General features: G+C 37.9%; 1 protein-coding gene and 1 long non-coding RNA gene across 3 annotated transcripts; both read left to right on the top strand.

Annotated features, from left to right (window-relative positions):
• The first annotated feature begins 289 nt into the window (after positions 1 to 289).
• On the top strand, positions 290 to 17,306 carry RCN2 (reticulocalbin 2). 2 transcript variants are annotated; one of them, XM_019441361.2, is made up of 7 exons: positions 290 to 661; positions 1,051 to 1,156; positions 4,235 to 4,431; positions 10,611 to 10,724; positions 14,331 to 14,427; positions 15,802 to 15,941; positions 16,474 to 17,306. In XM_019441361.2, the coding sequence occupies exons 1-7, from the start codon at positions 518 to 520 to the stop codon at positions 16,624 to 16,626; spliced, it is 951 nt and encodes a 316-aa protein (XP_019296906.1). In that variant the 5' UTR covers positions 290 to 517; the 3' UTR covers positions 16,627 to 17,306. The 2 variants fall into 2 exon arrangements, with proteins under 2 accessions (XP_019296906.1, XP_019296905.1); XM_019441360.2 differs by having other exon boundaries at positions 292 to 661; positions 15,799 to 15,941.
• On the top strand, positions 14,443 to 15,566 carry LOC128772928 (uncharacterized). Its single transcript, XR_008417007.1, has 2 exons — positions 14,443 to 14,721; positions 14,960 to 15,566. It is a non-coding gene; the product is annotated as an uncharacterized LOC128772928 (long non-coding RNA).
• Positions 17,307 to 21,468: the final 4,162 nt, after the last annotated feature.

The raw sequence follows: 21,468 nt of genomic DNA on the forward strand, positions 1-21,468 counted from the left end.
TATTTTTTTGATCCAAATCTCCAGCTTTTCTCGAGGGCGGATGGACACATGGAGTGAGGAATTTCTGCCATTAACAAGACTGACGGGAAAAGACAGGGAGGGAGTAAGGTGGGGTCGTGCTTTCTGAGGGTTTCTTGGCGCAGACGAAGGCGCCCGCGGGGGTCTCGCCTCCCGGCAGCCACCGCTAGCGCTGTGGAGCTTTCGGACCGGCAACAGACCGCCACATCGCCGCGGCCCTCCCCCAGCGCCGGACGGCCCAATCAGCGGCGCGGCCTGGCGCCCCGCCCCTCCGCCGGGGCCATTTAGGCCTTGGGCTGGCCAGCCCCAACACCGCAGTAGTCGCTCAGGCCTCAGCCGCCTACGGCCCGAGGAAAGACGGCCACCGCCCCCTCCGCGTCTCCTTCCTTCCCACATACGCCGCACCGCCGGTCCGCAGCAGCCCGCGAAGCGCCGCCGCGGGCCTGAGCCCCCGCCGGTCTCCTTCCTCGCCTCTCTGTGTCCGCGGCGGGTCGGCGCGATGCAGCTGGGCCCGAGGCCCGCGGCGCTGGGGCTGCTGTTGCTGTGTGCCGCGACAGTCGGCGCCGGGGACGCCGAGGAGCTGCACTACCCGCAGGGCGAGCACCGCAGCGAATACGACCGTGAGGCTCTGTTGGGCGGCCAGGTGAGGTGGCCAGGCCGGGGGCTGGGAGGGCCGGGCCTCGCACCGCGGCTGCGGCGGGCTTTGTCCCGGGACAAAGAGGGGCGGCCAGACGAGGCCTGGCCCGGGCTGCCTGACAATGGGGTCCGGGCGGGGCGCCTCTCACTCTCAGGGGGACCCCGAGGCCTCTGAGCCTGAGGAAATAGAGCGGCCCGGGAGCCGGGACCCTTCCACCCTTCCGACACGGGGCAGGATCACTGAAGGTGTGTAGGAGGTGGGGGCCTTGGAGAGCAAGTGTGGGTCACCCCAAAACCCTGGACAGGAGAGGCTTCTGGTAGCCTTATTTTTTCCACCATTTTACCGCACTGATGGTAATGCTTTACCCCCCTGTGTATTGCTTACCCCCCCCAAAGGAAGAAGTCGATGAGTATGTTAAACTTACCCCTGAAGAGCAACACAAGAGACTGAAGTCAATCATAAAGAAAATTGACTTGGACTCAGATGGCTTCCTCACCGAAAGTAAGGACGTCCTACACAACTAACAATGTTAGGGAGAAATCCCTTTGTAGGAGATAGAAATATAAACATTTTATTAAGCAGGTCTATCTGTTGAGTGTAGATTGCTAGTGTTGCAACAAATGAGAGGTACTGTGACGGGGGTGGGGTGGGGGGAACATGTTGAGTAGGTTTTATCTGGAAATCTTTAGGCATGGGTTCCAAGTAAAAATCAGTGCTCTCCGGTAATATATGAACATCGTGGACGCTACACGGTATGTGTAAATCATACATTGAGCAAACACCCTGTTTCTCATATGACTTTTATCAATGTCAACAATATGACTTTTAGAGAAATATGTCAAAAACCTTATGGTGTTACATGCTGTATTGCTCTTTTGATATATGCTTCATTAGCAATTTAAGAATTTGCTTCTTTTTCATAAGTAGAAAAAGACCTGTTGCATGTAAATTATGTTTATTACAACTAACTACACCTGGTAGGGGCCTTAGAATCATCTTGTCCACCTCTCTTTGTAGAGCTGAAGAAACTGAAGTCCAGAGGGGTAAGTGCCTTTCTTAAACGAGTGGCCAGGATTAGAATCCAGATTTCTTGCTCTTAATTCAGCTTTTAATATCCTTCACTTAAAAAAAAATCTGAGGGGCACCTGGTTAAGCATCCAGTTTCGGCTTAGGTCATCATGTTATGGTTCATGGGTTCAAGCCCCACATTGGGCTCTGTGCTGACAGCTCAGAGCCTGGAGCCTGCTTTGGTTTCTGTGTCTTCTTCTCTCACTGTCCCACCCCCACTTACGCTCTGTTTCTCTCTTTCAAAGATAAATAAACATTAATTTTTTTTTTTTTATTTTTTTTTATGAGGAGTACCTGGCTGGCTCAGTTGGTAGAGTTTACTTTAAAAAATTTGCTCTCAGGTAGGTTCTCCAGTCAGAAATGAAATACACAGATTATTAAAAGAATATTAAATTGCTGTGCAACTGTTTCTCTTCATTGCTTAATTCAAGTGGTAAACCCTCTCAACTTTCTAAGTCGATCATCCAAAAAAATTCAGGAGATATTTTGTTATAACTCTTTTTTTTTTTAAGCTTATTTATTTATTTAGAGAGAAAGAAAGAGAGCATGAGAGGGGAAGAGAGAGGGAGAGAGATAATCCCAAGCAGGCTCTGTGCTGTCAGTGCAGAGCCCTATGTGGACCTCAAACTCACAAACTGTGAGATCATCACCTGAGCAGAAACCAAAGGTTGAATGCTTAACCGACTGAGCCACCCAGGCATCCCATATTTTGCTATAACTCTTATTTAAATGCTTCTCATCGTCTGAAGTCAATCATAAAGAAAATTGCTGGACAGAGAAGTACAAAATAATTGGTAAATTTAAGATGTGTTGTCAGTAAAATTGGTGCCCTCAGAAATATTAAGGTTTTGGGTTCTCTACTTCAAATAAAAACAAAGCTTTGACTCTAGTTGTCCACTAAAAATAGGTCTATCTTTGGTTATACTAGCAAGCACACAGAAAAAATTGATTTGGAAGACTTTGTGGTACCTATTAGGGCCTAGATATGTTCAAATATTTAATAGTAAACTTTAAATTTAAAGTCAAAAGGAACTTAGTTCAAATCTTCATTTTACATATGAGAAAACAAAAACTTGGGTGAGTAAACTTACCCCTTATGGCAGAGCTCAAGTGTGAACCCATGTTTCTGGTCCCTTTTCCAATCTGTATTCTATTATGTCATGATGATCTCTTTAAATAAACCAGAAGAAACCCTCATTGTACTTGAAGGACCCTTCAGAGAAGTTTGCTAATTTGCACTGTAAGAGGTAGGACTGGACTCAGGTTCTTGAGAGCCCGAAATTCTGTGGAAGGATTTTGGGCTTTAGAAACAGACATAGGTTTGAATCTGGATTCTGCTTACTGGCTGTGAGTCCTCAATTCCAAATGGCAATTTCTTGAACTGTAAAATAAATTAGATTAGAAACGGAAATGGACAGTGATTAGAATTGCCTTGCTTTGAAGATTAGAGACAACATATGTAGAGGACCTGATATATAATAATTGTTCAATACATGGTTACCATGTACTGAATTATTCTGCCCTAATTTAGAGTTTCAGGAGAGACAAAGTGTCTTCACTTTTCTATCCACTTGACCTCCCCCAAACCAGTAGAGGAGTACCACTCTAAACCAAATGGTATATCACTTTTAAACCAAATGGTGTACTCCTGCTGTCCTGGCAAATATTCATGTTCTTCCCCCACCACCTTTTTTCTATAATGCAATAGAGTAAATATCTCTGAATAGATTTTTTTAAAGTTGATCTGAATGTGGACATTAGAGATTAGAAACTTTCTCCCATGTCTTCAGGTACCAAGATAAGACAGAGAGCTGTTGCAAGAGGGCTTAAATCCTAAATGCTACCCATAACTTTTGTTAAAATTTCACCCAGAAGTTTTATGACATGGTTGAAGGACATATACTGTAATAGTGTTTCTCAAACATCAGTCACTTGAATACATTTTCACAATTTAGACCATAGCTACTTGCCATCTGTTACTTTCTTAATATGGTTTTGATTCAACTCAACATGAAATTTATTTTAAAGGGAAACTTTATGTTACTTTCATAAATGAAAAATTTATTTCTAATGCATATTAAAATAAATAGGTAGTTATTAACATATTTGTACTTCCCAAGAGATCTGTGATAGTTAGCAAAGGTCATCTGCAATTTTGTGGATAATTTTTAAAAGTCAAATACTATTTTGGCTAATTGGTAATTCATTTAACAAATAACTTATTGAGCCAGGCATTTCTAGGCATTTAGAGTACCTTAATGAACAAAACATACCCAAACTCTGTACTCAGAGTTTGCATTCTATTTGGATCACATAATATTATATTCTTAGATTCCAAACTGCTCTCACCACCTTCTACTCCTATTTCTATTGAATACAACTAGGCTAATTCTCTCTCAGTATTTGAAAACACTCAGGATTTTTTTCTTTTAGATAAAGTTTAGAAACGTTCACTTCTGTAAATACCAGAATTACCATCAACATTCATTGTGTTCTGGGAAATTCTCACAGGTGAACTCAGTTCGTGGATTCAGATGTCTTTCAAACATTATGCTATGCAAGAAGCGAAACAACAGTTTGTTGAATATGACAAAAACGGTGACGGTAGTGTGTCATGGGATGAATACAACATTCAGATGTATGATCGTGTGATTGACTTTGATGAGAACACTGCTCTGGATGATGCAGAAGAGGAGTCTTTTCGGCAGGTGAGTATGCATGCATGGGCTGTTCCTTTTGATCTATCAGTTCACTTTCCCTTCCTGCATGAATGAGCACAAGAGGTTCTGAGGTTATAGACTGGGATTGCCTTGTCCTCTGGGCAATCACCTGTTCCACTTCAGTGGTCATTTTGATGGCTTCCTTTCTCACCGGATTCAGGACTCTTATTCCGGACTACCTAAATTATCCTTGCATTTTTTTTTTCCCAGCTGCATCATTTGTCCTCATTGCTACAGTTGCTTTTTAGTGTATTTTGAATATGTACCTCAGTATTTTATTTTTTGTTATTATTGAACAGTTTTATATCATATTGACTAAGACTAGGGGCCCATTCCCATTTGTAAACAGATAGTTTTATATAAAATAACTATTTGAAAAAATTAATTGTAATAAAATACACTTAAAATTTACCATTTTTTTAAATTTTTTAAATGTTTATTTTTATTTTTGAGAGAGCATGAGCAGGGGAGGGGCAGAGAGACGGGGACAGAGGATTTGAAGCAGGCTCTGCACTGACAGCAGAGAGCCTGATGCGGGACTTGAACTCATGAACCATGAGATCATGACCTGAACTGAAGCCAGATGCTTAACTGACTGAGCCACCCAGCCACCCCCATTTTAACCATTTTTAAGTGTTCAGTTCAGTAGTGTTAAGTACATTCACATTGTTAATACAACCAATCTCCAGAACTCTTTTCACCTTGCAAAGCTGAAATTCTAAACCCATAAAACAACAACTCCCCATTCCTCCTCCCCTGGGTCCCTGGCAGTCACCATTGTATTTTCTGTCTTTGAATTTGATTATTCTAGGAACCTCATATAAGTGGAATCATACATATTTTTGTCTTTTTGTGAGTGGCTTACTTCACTTAACATCATGTCCTCATAATGTTGTAGTATGTGTAAGAATTTCCTTTTTAAGACTGAATGATACTCTATCGTATGTATGTACCACATGTATATCCATGGACATATTATGTGTATATACCACACTTTGTTTATCCATGGACACTTGGGTTGCTTCAACTTTTTGGCTCTTGTGAATAATGTTGCTATGAGCATGGGTGTACAAATACCTCTTTGATGATCCTGCTTTTAATTCTTTGGGATATACACCCTGAAATGGAATTGCTGGATTGTGTAGTACTTATATTTTTAATTTTTTGAAGAACTGCCATATGGTCTTCCATAGAGGCTGTACCATTTAAAGTAACTCATTTTTGAAGATTCAGTGTCACTATAAGTTTTGTTGATTCTCATGGTTTAATTTGTCATAATTAAAATATGTCTTGTTCTAATGCTTTTTTTAAAAAAGTATTTTTTTTTAATTTTAAGTTTATTTATTTTGAGAGAGACAGAGATAGCGTGAGCAGGGGAGGAGCAGAGAGAGAGGGAGAGAGAGAGAATCCCAAGCAGGCTCCATGCTGCCAGCTTTAGAGCCCGACTCAGGGCTGGAACTCACAAACCGTAAGATCATGACATGAGCCAAAAGCAAGAATCGGTCACTTAACTGACTGAGCCACACAGGTTCTAATGCTTCTTAAACAGAGGTGAGGAAGACAATTTTTATTTAGGAGTTAATAAGAACTTTTAATTATTAATTTGTACGAACTTCTTAACACAAAGGAAAATAAGCTTAAGAAATTGCTATTTCAATATGAACTTTTATATTTCAAAGGTAACTCTAAAGACTTTTTTTGAATAGTTTTTTCTATGTGGAAAAAATAAACCCAGGGGCACCTGGGTGACTCAGTCAGTTAAGTGTCCAACTCTTCATCTCAGAGTCCTGAGTTCAAGTCCTGTGTTAGGGACCCAGCATGGAGCCTATTTAAAAAATAAATGAGGGGTGCCTGGGTGGCTCAGTCCATTAAGCGTCTGACTTCAGCTCAGGTCATGATCTCACGGTCCGGTCCATGGGTTCAAGCCCCGCAACGGGCTCTGTGCTCTGAGCCTGGAGCCTGTTTCGGATTCTGTGTCTCCCTCTCTCTCTGACCCTCCCCCATTCATGCTCTGTCTCTCTCTGTCTCAAAAATAAATAAATGTTAAAAAAAATTTTTTTTTAAATAAATGAATAAACAAAGTAACTGATTCAATTAAACTAAACACCTTGTTGCAAATTATTACATCCCAAAATATTAGTCAAGGATATTTGTATAACATTTGAGCCTCTTCCATTCTTTAATATTCCATTATGGTGTCTACTTTTTAGGTTTTGTTGTGGCCATATTTATCATTATACATTCTATTTATTTCAGAATCATATTGGCCACTTGAGCTCTATAGGCCATCACTAACTCAAAGTGGATTGTTTTTTCTGCTAATGATTATGCTATGTGTATGCCACCAGTGTAGAGGTTAAGGGCTTCAGCCTTGGAGCCAGTCTGCCTGGCTTCACATCCAGCTGTACAGCTTAACAATTGTGCAGCTTTGGGTAAGCTATTAAACCTCCCTATGCCTCAGTTTCCTCATCTCAAAAAATGAGGATAATAATAGTATGGAGAGATAGCAATAAATAGTAGCAGTTGGGTAGGTCAACAGAATATTAAACAGTAAACAAAAGAATAATATTTTAGGGGTGCCTGGGTGGCTCAGACGGTTAAGAATATTATTTTAATGTTTATTTTTAAGAGAGAGACAGAGTATGATTGGGGGAGGGGCAGGAGAGAGGGAGACACAGAATCTGGAGAAGGCTCCAGGCTCTGAGCTGTCAGCACAGAGCCTGATGTGGGGCTCGAACTCAGGAACCATGAGATCATGGCCTGAACTGAAGTTTGACACTTAACCGACTGAGCCACCCAGGTGCCCCACAAAAGAATATTATTGAAGAAAGCATGTGTGATTCACATAGGTTTATATTTAATACATAATTAGCTTTTAAAAATTATTGAAGAATTGGTTAACTATATCAGCTTTAGATTAGTTAAGATTCCTTTTCCCTTTTTTCCTCTTTATTTGGGTCTTCATCTTACAGTGGACTACAGAGAGTGGAAATTAGTCTTTTTACTACTTAATGCTAAAAAAGAAACAAACAATAATGAGATTTGGGATTTGCCTGTCTCCTAGATATCCTATAGGAATCAATTAATCTTAAAAGTATTGTTTGAGTTCTGAGACTTCTCTAAAACCAAACCATGGAATGATATAATGACTTAACTGCTAGGTAACAAGAGAGAAGTTAAATACAATATTTTAAAATCTTACCAGCATCAGACTATAATTGTGTCTTTTTTTTTCTTTTGGCACCCAAAAGATTTAATAACTATTCCATCAAAACATGAGAAATGTTTATATGTGGTTTCTTGAGTCTATATTCTTGGAACAGGGTGATTAGTAATAGATGATGGTGTTGAGAAAAAAATCTTCACTTTGAAGGGATACATGACTCATTAATATAATCTACTTAAGAACAGTTTTTCTTTTAAAAAATGTGTGGTTCTGATAATGGGTTCGCCACCAAGGTACTCAGTACATTTTGATTATAAGACTCTACTTTTTAAGAGTGAATTAGATCTTAATAGTGTAAAGGAATTGATGGATCCCTAAAATGAACACTTCTCAATGGAAGTCCTACTGGTTATTCTTTGACAACCCAGGAATATCTCTGCACCAGGTGTTATCTCATGTCTCTCTCTTCATGTCTCTATATGAAGTTCCATTGATAATACTTTATTAGAATTTGTTATATATAACCCCCTCAAAGTGGATATGGATTATAAAGATGAACTCAGAAACGTATGTATTATTCTTCAAAATAAAAATCAACAAGGATGAAGAATGAATCAGTCTTACTCAAAGTTACAGACTTAACATTATACCATAACTAATCATCAAAAGTAATTGCATATCTAAATAAAATAAAATTTTTCTATATGGAAGCCTATTAAACAAAAATCAATTTGATGCCTGAATTTTATCTTATTTTTAGTAACTTTCCATGTAGAGAATAGAGATAACCTGTAATAATGGCCCTCTAAGGCTGTAAAATGCTTGAAAAAGCATTTCTTTACGTTATGGTGAACAATAATAGTCAGCACTTTTAGGCAGGATAATTAAAGTTTGGGCATCTACCTGGCAAAAGTTCAATTGGTCTAACTTTTAAAGCCAGCTGCTGAATGTGCATGTACAAGCAATATTTATTTATGTAAGATAGAATCTGGCACGTGGCTGATCAGAATTTTTAAGACCTAGACTTTTGTTCTGGCATCACAGGTTATATATTTCCTCGTGTAAAATCATTAGTCTACCAAAAGATGGCAGTTTTGTTCTTCACAAGTTTCTGTGACAATATAAAAATAAATGATTATGGTCATTTCTACCTTTTTACTAACTGTATGTAGCACTTTCTACTCTCCACTAAAATACAGTGTTTTTACACAGAAGACTGTTGAGGTTTTATGAAGCTGACAGCCTTTTTTGTTGTAATCTTTTGCCACTTTGGAAAAACAATCTTCCTGTGTATTGGCTTCTTTAATTTGAGTTGCTCTTAAATTGTTTTCTTCAAATAACCATGAATAAAACTGTTTTTTAAAATCTCATTATTTCATTTGATTTTAAAAATCTGAGAAATATGAACAAGAAAACTACTTTCCTTAATTTTTTAAAAAACAATCTGAGCTTGTTGAAAGAGATCCTTTCTTTCCATAGGCAAATTTGGCCAAATTCAGCTCCCGCTGCTGAAACATGGACCTTTTTGCTCCAAACTGAAGGGTTCTTTCATAAGGAAATCTAAGCACTTGGTATTTTGAATAGTAGTTTATTCAGAAAGAACTTGATTGACTCAACAAAGTACCTCAAATTCTTGTCTACTTTTTCCTATGTTAAGCCCCTGAACAGCAAATGTAAATTATTTGGTCTAGTTATGTGAAATTAGGAAACATTAAGTTAAAAGCAGCTATTTGGAAACAAGGTTGTTGTTATTTTTTTTTTTTTTCTTTCTGTCATGATTTAGTAATAACTGGCTAGTGGGATCTGGATGGTTTAAAAGATGAACTCTTTGGGGGAAGAAGTGAGCCTCTCCACTGTAAATCAGTCATTTTAAAAGAACTAGTGTTTCAGTAAATGACTGCTACCTAACCTCTATTCTAGAAAACTGAAAAGAGCATTTATTTTCAACAATGAGATACATATATTAAAAACTTCCAAAATATTTGAAATTGTGTTTTTTTTTCATGTGCTGTTTAATACATACAGTTTACAGAAAGGAAAGTTTTTCCCATAAATTCTCAAAATAGAATTTATGCAAGATTAGCAATATAGCACTATTGGCTTCCAAGGTTTTTGATTACAGAATTCCTTTTGAGAAATGCATTAAAAACAGCCTTGTCTCCAATAGCTGCTTCTTGATTTACTACTTGTGCATACTTTACAAAAGGAAAAAAAGGAAGATGGTGTGAGAAAGTAAAAAAGTATGTTTACTTAACCTCAAAATAGGTCCGTTTCACCTTTTGATGTGTTTGTACCTGAGTAATTATTAGCACTCTAAAGGGCCTACCAACAATAGACTTTCAAATATTAGATACATATACCAGAAGTATTCTCATAAGAGGACTATTTTTCTAAAATCTGTTAACATTTTTGAAAAGTCATTCCAAGGACCAGAAATTATTTGAAAATGATATATCAAGAATTAATACATAGTCTGAATTTATTGCTTTTGGGGCATTCGGAAAAGTTGAGATTGTTAAAGAAGATAATGTGTAGTACTGTAGAAGAACAGGGAGGATCAAAGTTCAGCATACCAGCTGTATTTCTGACATCTCTCTCAATCATTTAATTTCAGTTTTCTATCAATAATAGTAATATGTAACAGTTTTTAAATGCTAAGGTTTACTAATTGCTTGAGAGGGATTCTCATCCCAATTGCTTAATGGAGATTTTTATCCTGATTTTATAGCTGAGGAAACCAGAGAGGTTAAGCATCGTGCTCTTACCACAGCTGGTAAGTGGCATTGCTGGCATTCAGATCTGAGTCTCTGACTCTAGAGTCTGTGTCTCAGTTGCTTCTCATAAATGTTTGTTAATTTGTCTAACCTACCTTCAAAAGGGCAATGTGAAGATAATGTACGAGAATGTACTTCAGATTTCACATAGTATGTATTTTTCAAAGTATGTGTAATGATGTTGTGTGGATGAGACCTTAAATAAATTCAATGTTTAATTTTCAAAGCTTCATTTAAAGGACAAGAAGCGATTTGAGAAAGCGAACCAAGATTCTGGTCCTGGTTTGAATCTTGAGGAATTTATTGCTTTTGAGCATCCTGAAGAAGTTGATTATATGACGGTAAGGAAGTTTTAAGAGAATTCTTGAGTAACCAAAACTTTAAAACCTGTTTTTTTCTAAGTTGTTAAAATGAATCGTCTAGCAATGAGAATTTTTAAGAGAACCCAAGATCCAAAGATCTCCCTACTTAAGATGAGAGGTGGGAAAGGATTTCTGCTGATCGGGGAGGAGTGCTGATTAGGAGGGAGAAGGCAAATCTCTGTCAAATGTGTGAGTGGCATGCTTCCCTTGGCTGTTTTCTCCCTTATAACCACATTACTTTCATTGCCTTCCTTGTCCTTTTGTAGCTTTCACACTTTTCTGTTTTCCAGTATCAGTAGCATCAGTACTTCTATTTAGTTTACGACATCACTTGTAAAAACTTCAGGTCTGGGAAAACATATCACCTTCGGATCCCTTTTCCTAGGGTGTTGGTGAGGGGTGTAGGTGTAGCCGCTGCTGAATAACATGTTTGCAGCGTGAGGAATGATCCCTCTCATCACTTTAGTACTTAAAAGAATTACCAGTTCTTCAGAATTTTTGTTGAACTCTAGAATTTAGCTCAACAAACATTGATTGAGTCCCTACTATGACGCGGCAAGCTTCTTGAGAACAGAAACTATTGTAAAGGCTAGTTAACTTTACTATTGTAAAGGCTAATATAACAAATAGCCTTATAAAAAAATAGACTAAACATTCAATATTGAGGTCTGTTGCCTAGCCTCAGCCTCCAGCTGTGTGGCTTGGTTCTCTGGATATTTCAGGGAGGGAAGATATTTCAAGGAGGGAACATAGCTTTATATTAAATGGGTCATGGCCAAAAGCTGCTGCCTTGAATAACAAGGCTGCAGTTAACCTTTTTCTCCATAGCCCAGCGGCAAGACACCACAATTGCGACCACATTTGCCACTGAGGCTTCTGATTTCTCACCTGGCACAAAACACACGACCTAGTTTTAGAACAATGCTGGGCACAGTTTGTTTAAGTGCCAAAATTAAGTTAAGACTAGCTAATTGAACCCTAGCATGGCAGGCAGTTATTGATTCTCTGGGGAATAAGGAACAATTGAATTGAAGACTGAGGAGGGGAATGACCAGTGAAAACAATGAAATAATTTGGGCATCATGTGCCACGGCCCCAGAGTACAATGTGGCAATGGAACGAAATAGGCATGAACAACATTTTGAAGAAAACACAGCAAGAATGTTGACTGACTAAATAAGTGTGGGAAGAGAAAGGAAAAGCTAGAGAGGACTGTGAGGTTTTGAGCTTGTATAAAAATGATCAAAACAGTAGTACCATTGACAGAATGGGTTGTGTCAGGACGGGACAGGATATGCCAAGTGGGAGTTGACTCCCACTTACGTGACTGTGGCACATAAGATATGTGACCAAAAAGTGGTGTCTCATTCAAAGCAGCTTCATTAATTCTTATTTACCTTAATTTGTTTTGGTGTATCCCTTTTTCCATTTAAAGATATATTTGATAAAGGAAAAGGCAGAGTACAAGATCAACTAGACGGTTTTACTTTGGATTAAAAGTTAGAATTTAAAGTACTTTCATTCATGTAGTTCCAAAATTTCCTTTTTTTTTTTTTTTTTTTTTTTTGAGGGAGAGAGAGAATCCCAAGCAGGTTTAGCCTCATCTCACGACCATGAGATGCCTGAGCTGAAATCAAGAGTCAGATGCTTAACCGACTGAGCCACCCAGGTGCCCCCCAAAATTTCTTTTAATCATGGCAACATTATTGAAATAAGTCTGTTGTCTCCCAAGAGGATTACTTAACTTGTATGGGATTACAGTGATTCTTAACTTGTATGGGATCACAGACTCCTTTAAAAATATGGAGCAACCTGTAGACTATCCCAGAAAAATCACATAGGCTCCTACACACAAAATATGGGATTATAATTTCAGGAGATTCTCAGATTCTCTAAAACTAATCTTTGGATATCCAGGTTAAGATCCCCTGATTTCTATATATAAAATCTGTAACATTTGATTTTTAGAAAACTAACAACTTGTATTTAAGTTATTTCATGCAGATGTAAAGGAAGCCTTTGGGTTTGGCTAGAATTAGAGACTTTTGAGAATATGTTTTTGTTACAGTTGTGATGCTAGAATCCAGGTGGAAAGGTGTTTGGGTGGCAGCAGGTCGTGAGGACAAAGTAATAAATGTAACCCATAAGAAGCTAGGCATCAAAGAATCCAGGATGGTAATTAAAGAGTATAGCAAAGTCCTGGGGACTTGAATGTGTTAAAGGCATAGAAGAAGAAGCTGATGAGAAGAGATTGGAGCCTTAGGAGAGGCCAGAGTTAAGAGTGAAAGAAAACACTCAGGAAATGGAAAAGTATGGGAAAAGTCTTCCTAGGAAGAGTGTTGAGGGATTCACCCTAGAGAAAGGGGAAAGACAGCAAATTCCTGAGATTGAAGAGAAGGATGAGAGGAATAGGCATAAAAATAGAGGTAATTAAAGGTGAGGATGCAATGCTGATAAACAGGCATACCTTGGGGCACCTGGGTGGCTCAGTCAGATGCTTCTGACTTCAGCTCAGGTCATGATCTCACAGTTCATGAGTTCAAGCCCCACATCGGGCTCTGTGCTGTTAGTGTGGAGCCGGTTTAGATCCTCTGTCCCCTTCTCTCCCTTCCCCATTCACGCTCTATCTCTCAGAAGACCTATACCTTGTTTGGAAAAATGGGAGAGTATTTGGATAGAATTGTAGTCAGGCTCAAAGTGGAATTTTCAAAAAACAGCTTTAGAGTATGTGTTAGGGAAACTGAAGCAGAGACAGACTTCCAAACTGCAGTGAGAGCCCACTGAAAGGAATAAAATTAATTTATAAGCGTTAGGTTTGTATTTGTATTTGTGTTTCTCTTTCTTTTAGACTTTATGATTGTGGAATAAAGGAGAAAGTGATGTGGGTCTGCTATACAGGGTGGAGATTGGCAAAGTAAGAAAAGGGTACAAGAAGATACAGGAAGGTAATAAGGGAAGGCCTGAAATAGCTGGCCATTAAACAGGTCACCTTGGGTCAAATGTAACTAGAAAGCGTGTAATCTTTGGGTTAGAGAGGATTGGTTGATAAGCCATGATAAGAATGAGGAGCAGATTTGGGGCAGTTTGGGGTGGATGGGGTAGATTTGGTGGAAGAGGAAGAAAGGAGGTGTAGGTTTATGGGGGACTGACACATTTCACTTAGATCTAGAGGCAGAACACTTCCACGCAAAGGGATCTAAAATGGGGGTTCTTTTGGGTTTGTTAATGGACTAGACGAAAAGTGGAGCTGAAGGAGACCTAGGTGATAAGAGGTGTCCTTCTGGAGAAGGAGGGGAATGTGCAGAAAATAGGATTGTGAGTTTAGTGTTCAGGTTGTTTAGGAGGGTGAAGTGGAGTTCTTCTCAATAGCAGAAGCTTAAAGACATTGAATTTAAAACTACTTAATATTTGTGGTTTTATTCCTGCTTCTAAATTCCAGTTTAGAAAGATTGTCTTGCAAGTATGGACAATTGAAATGATTATTCCTAAAGAACTTCTGTACTGGGATGGATCCAGATGGTGGTGGGAAAATTTTGTAATTAATTGTTGTTGTTGTTGTTGTTGTTGTTTATGAACATACAATAGGAATTTGTCATTCAAGAGGCTTTAGAAGAACATGACAAAAATGGTGATGGATTTGTTAGTTTGGAAGAATTTCTTGGTGACTACAGGCGGGATCCAAGTAAGTACCCTGGGATGTGTGGAAGGAGGAAGGAAAAATGGGAATTAAAGAAGAAAGGAATTGGGAGAGAGCCTTACTCTGTTTGAGGTCTGTTTGACAGAGGGAAATGGAACAAGAAGAATTGTGCCTGATTTCTGCTTGTTCTGCCGAGTAAATATAATATAAGCAAAACAGACTCATGGCTTATGTGAGAATGCTATCTCACTTTTAGTTCCACTTGTAGATTCAAAGAGTTTTCTTCCTTTCCAAACAAACGTAACATAATTATCAATTCAAATGGGCAAGGAGGTAGAGGTTGATATTTTTTTTCAACGTTTTTTTTTTTTTTTTTTTTTTTAATTTTTGGGACAGAGAGAGACAGAGCATGAACGGGGGAGGGGCAGAGAGAGAGGGAGACACAGAATCGGAAACAGGCTCCAGGCTCCGAGCCATCAGCCCAGAGCCTGACGCGGGGCTCGAACTCACGGACCGCGAGATCGTGACCTGGCTGAAGTCGGACTCTTAACCGACTGCGCCACCCAGGCGCCCCGAGGTTGATATTTTTAAACAAAATCCTGTACCTTTGCATGTAGATCTTAAAAGAAAAAGAAACAAAATACTATAATTACTGGTATAGACCATGGATGGCGTCTTACTGAGTGTTTGAAATTTGAGGAGTCTGCATGTGCAGCTTTTTATTTTCACAGCGGTCTTTTTGGAATTGTTGCTTCAAAGCATCACTTAGTGTGAATTTCACTTTAAAATTACACATGTTACTTTATAAGCACACATGGCAAGCTTTATATAGCCGCATGATGTACATGTAATGTGTACATGGGTACATGTACCCCGCTCAAATGTGGGGAAACTAGATACCAGAACAATTAGCAGCAGTTAACAGACTTAACTTGTTGTGATAATATACATCATTTTAAAAACTCTGAGTGGTGGGGCACCTGGGTGGCTCACTCAGTTAAGTGTCCTACTTTGGCTCAGGTCATGATCTCACAGTTCATGAGTTCTCGTGAGTTCGAGCTCTATGTCAGGCTCTCTGCTGTCAGCAAAAGCCCGCTTCTGATCCTCTATTCCTCTCCTTCTCTGTCCTTTTCCTGCTCATTCTCTCTCTCTATCTCTCTCTCTCAAAAAAAAAAAAAACAAACCTTTAATAAAAAATAAAAACTCTGGGTCATTTAGACTTACATGTCACTTTTGAAAATTATATAGTGTATACTTATTTTAGGACTTTTCAGATATGTAGATCTGTTTCATTGGGCTTCCTTGATGTAGTAAGCTTTAAATTCATTTCCTTTATTCTAGGGATGTACCAAACTTCTTATTGGATACAGGTTCTATTCTTGTGTATGCATATTGTGTTTTATTTTTTTAATTAAGCAGCAAATGAGGATCCAGAGTGGATACTGGTTGAGAAAGATAGATTCCTGAATGATTATGACAAAGATACCGATGGCAGGCTTGACCCCCAAGAGCTGTTGTCTTGGGTAGTACCCAATAATCAAGGAATTGCACAAGAAGAGGTGAGTGTTAAAAAGTGACTATATATTCTCCTCTTCCCCAGATTTGGTGCTATTAATAGAAAAGAAGTTCAAAGCCATAAGCTGAAGAAAGAAGTAATGGAATCATTGTTTCTTTAGGATCCATGCATTGCAATTTCTTGACTTAAATCTGTGAACTGTTTTAGATTGTCAAGGAAGTTAAGATTATATCATGTATTAATTTGATAGTACAGTGAATAGAACAATAAAAGTTTATACTTTACCTATAAGGGCCCAAAGTGGGTTATATTAATTTTGCTTAACTTTGAGGTATCCTGAATTGGATTTGAGTAGGAAGGAGGCAGAACCTAGCAGAAATTAAGAAAGGAGATAGTAAGAGAAGCGGTAGATAGCTTGGTTATAATGTGTAATATTTTGAGATACTGAGATACTAATGAGTATTTGGCACACCTGAATGATTTTGACAAATCCAATCACATTGAAATGTGAACATCTTGCTGAAAACTTATACTTGACACCTTTTGGTTTTATTTTGTTTTGTTTTGTTTTAAAGGCTCTTCACCTAATTGATGAAATGGATTTGAATAGTGACAGAAAGCTCTCTGAAGCAGAGATTCTGGAGAACCAGGACTTGTTTCTTACCAGTGAAGCTACAGATTATGGCAGACAGCTTCATGATGAGTATTTCTATCACGATGAGCTTTAATCCCTGGGTAGATCTGAGTAGAGTACTGTCTCTTTTATAATTTGTTACCAGCTTTACTTTTGTGATAAAATATTGATGTTATATTTTACACTCAAGTCTTAACACAGTCAAAATGATTTTAAATGTAGATTGTAATTTTGGCCTTTTAGAAGAACAGAACCAAACCTGGTATTTATTTCAAAATATATTGAAGGAATAAAACAATATTGTGCCATATGACAACAAAGTCTTTCCTAAATATTCCATCTGTTTAGTACTGTATCGTGGGATATTTGAGTTCTATTTCCATACTTGAAAAAAATGCAGGATTTTAGAGATGCCTGAACAATATTATTTAAATAGTATGTGACTGAGCTATCAGTTTTTCTTTTGTTTTAAGTAGATTTAACTTTGGAACTGACAGAAAGGACATTGTTTTTAGATTTAGCATTTTGTTTTAAAACCTTTAAAGGAACCTTTAGAAGGACTTACACCTCACATTTTAATGTTGAGAAGTTCTGCTTAATTTTAAAATGGTTTCTATAAAGGGTTTTATTGTATGAAATAGAACTATATTTTTGCATATGTATAGATAGTAATTATATTTAATGTGTAACTATAGCGTTATGGTGTGTGGAATTTGACATTGTCCAGAACTCTTCATTTTTGACTGATTAAAAATGAAATGTCCTATCTTTTTATATGTTTGTTTGTTTTTCTTTGATCTCCCAGATATTTCACATAGGTTTTGTTATTATACATGATCTCACCTTATTCGTTCTTAGATTTTGGTAGTGAGTGTTCTCAAAACTTAAATTATTCTTGCTACATATTCTTATTTTTTTTTCTTTTTTTGATAAAAGAATCAAGTTATAATTGAATGTACACTTGACCTACTTCGGTTGCTATTGTAACAAATGTAGTCTTGCTGTTTTGTGCTAGAAATAACCCTAAGAATTACACAGGTTGAAATCAGTAGTAGAGCTGGTTAGTTATCAGTGATATCGTTTACTGTCCATTCTATTGAAATTAAAATCATACTTGGTAAGTATTTGTCAGTTTCAACCTCATTCAGGGGATCCATTTATTCACCTTTGTGGGGGGGAAGAAAAGTGACAAGGTGAGGAATTTGCTTTCCTAGCTCTTACCTACAGATAGTCTTCCTTTTTTTTTTTTTTTTTTTTTTTTTAATTACTTTGGGGCACTTAGGTGGCTCAGTTGGTGGAATGCCAGCGTCGGTTCAGGTCATGATGATCTTGCAGTTCGTGGGTTTGAGCCTCTCATCGGGCTCTGTGCCGACAGCTCAGAGCCTGGAGCCTGCTTTTGGATTCTGGGTCTCCCTCTCTCCGCCCCTCCCCCACTGTCTGTCTCTCTCAAAAATGAATAAACATTAAAAAAAAATTTTTTTAATTACTTTTATTTGTGGGGGAAGAGGTCAGCTACATATTCTGTTAATCTTCTTCCAGACTAAAGTTGTGTCTTCTATGGCACACATAGCAGTCAGGGGGCTTAGCAAGTCCTCAATGAGTATTTGGGAAAGACTGAAGCTCTTTTTGATAGAATTAACAGCATCTGCCTACCTCTCTGTTGTCCCCATCTTTGCTGATGTGAAGTGTGAATGCAAATTGTAAACTCTTACACCATACTGATAGCTTGCTTACCCTGGTACCTAAAGTATAAGGTTTTCATTTTAACCTACAACACCTATCTGGTGATAGCAGTTTAAGATTTAAAGATATACCATTATCACTCACTTGTCACTTGTCAGCCTTACTGAAGTTGGGATATTAGAAATAACCAGTTTGATTAGCATGATACTATTTGTTTTTGTTATTAGGTTCTTCAAAATCTATATCAGAATTTTTAGATCATTAGATACGGATTTTATTTTTATCTTAATGAGTTAAAAATTAACATTCTAATTTTTTTTTTTTTACATTTAATTTTGAGAGAGAGAGAGAGAGACAGAGCGCAAGCAGGAGAGGGGCAGAGAGTAAAGGAGACACCGAATCTCAAGCAGACTCCAGGCTCAGAGCTGTCAGCACAGAGCCCGACTCATAAACCATGAGACCATGACCTGAGCCGAAGTCAGCTCAACTCACTGAACCGCCCCGGTGCCCCAAGAATTAACATTCTACATTCAGCCTTGATATCATCACATATAAGAATTTTGGTGATATTATTAGTGTTCAGTAATATCTGTTCTCCTTTATTCCTGGCAAGAGGAAAATTACACTTCCCAGCCTCCCTGTAGGCAGACAGTTACCTCTGACCAGTTAAAAGTGAGTGGAAATAGTGCGTGTCACTCTCAGACTGGGCCAGTGACCAACCCATTTCCTTTGCCATGGCATTGTAGAGAAGGCCTCAGGTGACATGGTGGGGCCACAAGATCAAAGAGGCCTTGATTTCTGAGTGACCACATGGAGGTCAGCTGGACCCTCAGTGGACTTTGCATGATCAAAAAATATAAACTTTTACTCTGTTAAGCTGCTGAGATTGTGTGTGTGGTTGTTAAGCCACTGAGATCTTGGGGGAGGGGGATATGTATGTTTAACCACAGCAGAGCCTAGCTTATCCTGAGTGAAAATTTAGTATTAAACAACTGGATTTTACAGGCAAACGGAGAAAAAGAATCATCTGCTTGAGAAGAGCTTCTATATCTTCTAATAAGTCAAACTAGAAAAATTATTACAAATTTATTAAAAATTAAAAAATTTAAAAATAAAGCTTTTGTTTTTATTTTGATGGAATTAGGAGAATTTGAATTTATCTTTGTAGCATGAGAGTAAAAATGGAATGTGACTTTTTGAATTATTGGCTGATTCTGGCAAAAGGACTTAATCACTTCCATTGTTTGACTGCAGGTACTACTTCAAAATGAAAAAGTTGACAGGATTTGTACAAATCAATTCTTAGGTGGTTCTGATTGGGCAATTTTACAGGACAGAAAATGGCTGTTTAGTTTGTGATATGAATTTAAAGGAAGCCAGGACACTCAGGGTAAAAGCCATGATGTCATGTTTGGCTTGTTCTTTCCATTGCGGTTTTTTACAGCAGCTTTATTTTTATTTTCCATTTGCAGCTTTATTTTTTACAGCACTTGCAGGTTCACAACAAAATTGAGCACAAGGTACAGTGATTTTTCCATATACTTTCTGCTCCCCATATACGACCAGCCTTCCTGCTCTCAAAATCCTACACTAGGGTGGAATATTTGTTACAATCAGTGACCATACAATGACACGATATTATTACTCAAAGACCAAAGATCATGGTTTATGTTAGCGTTCACGCTTGGTGTTGCACATTCTGTGGATTTGGACAAATATATAATGACATGCATCCACCATTATAGTATCATATAGAGTTGTTTCACTGCCCTAAGAATCATCTGTGCTTCTCCATCCCTAACCCCTGGTAACTACTGAATTTAGTATCTCTAGTTTTGCCTTTTTTAAGAAGTCATATAGTTGGAATCATACAGTATGTGGTCTTTTCAGATTCCTTTACAGTTTTAAATGTAAGAATAAATTTGTGCTGTTCGTTCTCTAAGGTTTTTGTGTAACAATATTTCCTTTTCAGTGAGAAATTTCTACTTAAGCTATGAAATCTTTTTTTCACTTTGGAAAATGGTTTAGGAAAGCCAATTAGAGTGAAAATTTTGATAAAAGTATTAACAACTAATTTGCTTTATTTCAACATTGAGTTTTGTGGAATAAATATTTGGCTAGATTTCCTGGCTGCTATAAATTATTTTTATAACTGATATCAATGAGCATCTCCTACCTAAGGGCTTCCAGAGAAGCTACCAAATATATCTCAGTTTTATTTGGAAAAAAGGACTCAATCCAAACACAAAGAAAAACTAATACCTAAAGTTTGCCATATCTTCATTTCAAATTAACCAAAGTTAGTTCATGAGGTGTAGAAAGGAAATCATTTGAGTTTATAAAACTATTAAAAATGGTTAAAGAATCATTAGAATATTAGAATATCTTTAGAATAAGATAGCCTTTAATCTTGACTTTACATACCTTAAAAAATAAAGTCCTAACTAGTTCTCTGTTCTACAAAGATATTTTTCATCTCTTCTGAGACCAGGTTCCAATGAACAGAAGGCATCACTGTTTTGCTCTTTTGTACCATTAGCAGTGGTTAGTGACACAGGCAAAGAGGCTATCCCATTACAAGATACACTGAAAACATAAACATGGGTATTTTTGTGCCAGCTGCTGGACCGTCAGAAGTGATGCCGTGTTGTTCTGTCTATGACAATGACATTATGCAAGTGATTGATTTCCTAAGAATACTCTAATGAAAAACTTGATCACATTTAATTGTGGACTGCCTGCAGGGTGATAAGGAAAGGGGAGCTAGGCTCAGCTGAGACTGAACTGTGATGAAGCGATTTACACATTACCTGATGGTCACACAGCAAGTTAGTCTTCAGTCTGCTCCTTCAGCCCTTCCCCATTATATACTGCAACATCTCAGCTAAACCCTCTCACTCCCAAACAAGCTACCAAAGCAAAAACAATTCCTAATGCTTAACAGAGGGAAAGAAATGGGGATGGTTTGTATTAATGCCACTACCCTGCTAAATTTAAAGACATGATAAACATTTATAAAAGTTTATGTGTGGCAAGAAGAAAAAGTATAACAGTTTATCTAGAAATCAGTTTATTATCTTGCACTTAAAAAATGGAATGTAAGCTTCTTGAGGGCTTGCAGCTATATCTTCTTTACCATTGTGTGTCCAGGATGTGATTAGCACATAGTAGATATCTACTGAGTGAATGTACTAATGGTACAAGATGAGAGAGCTGACATAATATATGTTTGTTTCAATGGCTGTGGCTTTTT

The sequence above is a fragment of the Panthera pardus genome, unplaced genomic scaffold (genome assembly GCF_024362965.1).
Source record: "Panthera pardus isolate Hobbes unplaced genomic scaffold, ASM2436296v1 HiC_scaffold_24, whole genome shotgun sequence".
NCBI classification, from domain to species: domain Eukaryota; kingdom Metazoa; phylum Chordata; class Mammalia; order Carnivora; family Felidae; genus Panthera; species Panthera pardus.

Bases quoted from the DNA above. Each gene is read 5' to 3' on its own strand.
- RCN2 (XM_019441360.2), top strand. From the start codon at position 518: ATGCAGCTGGGCCCGAGGCCCGCGGCGCTGGGGCTGCTGTTGCTGTGT. The intron at 1,157-4,234 runs GTAAGGACGTCC...AAATTCTCACAG, and splicing joins AGATGGCTTCCTCACCGAAA to GTGAACTCAGTTCGTGGATT. The intron at 4,432-10,610 runs GTGAGTATGCAT...TAATTTTCAAAG, and splicing joins AAGAGGAGTCTTTTCGGCAG to CTTCATTTAAAGGACAAGAA.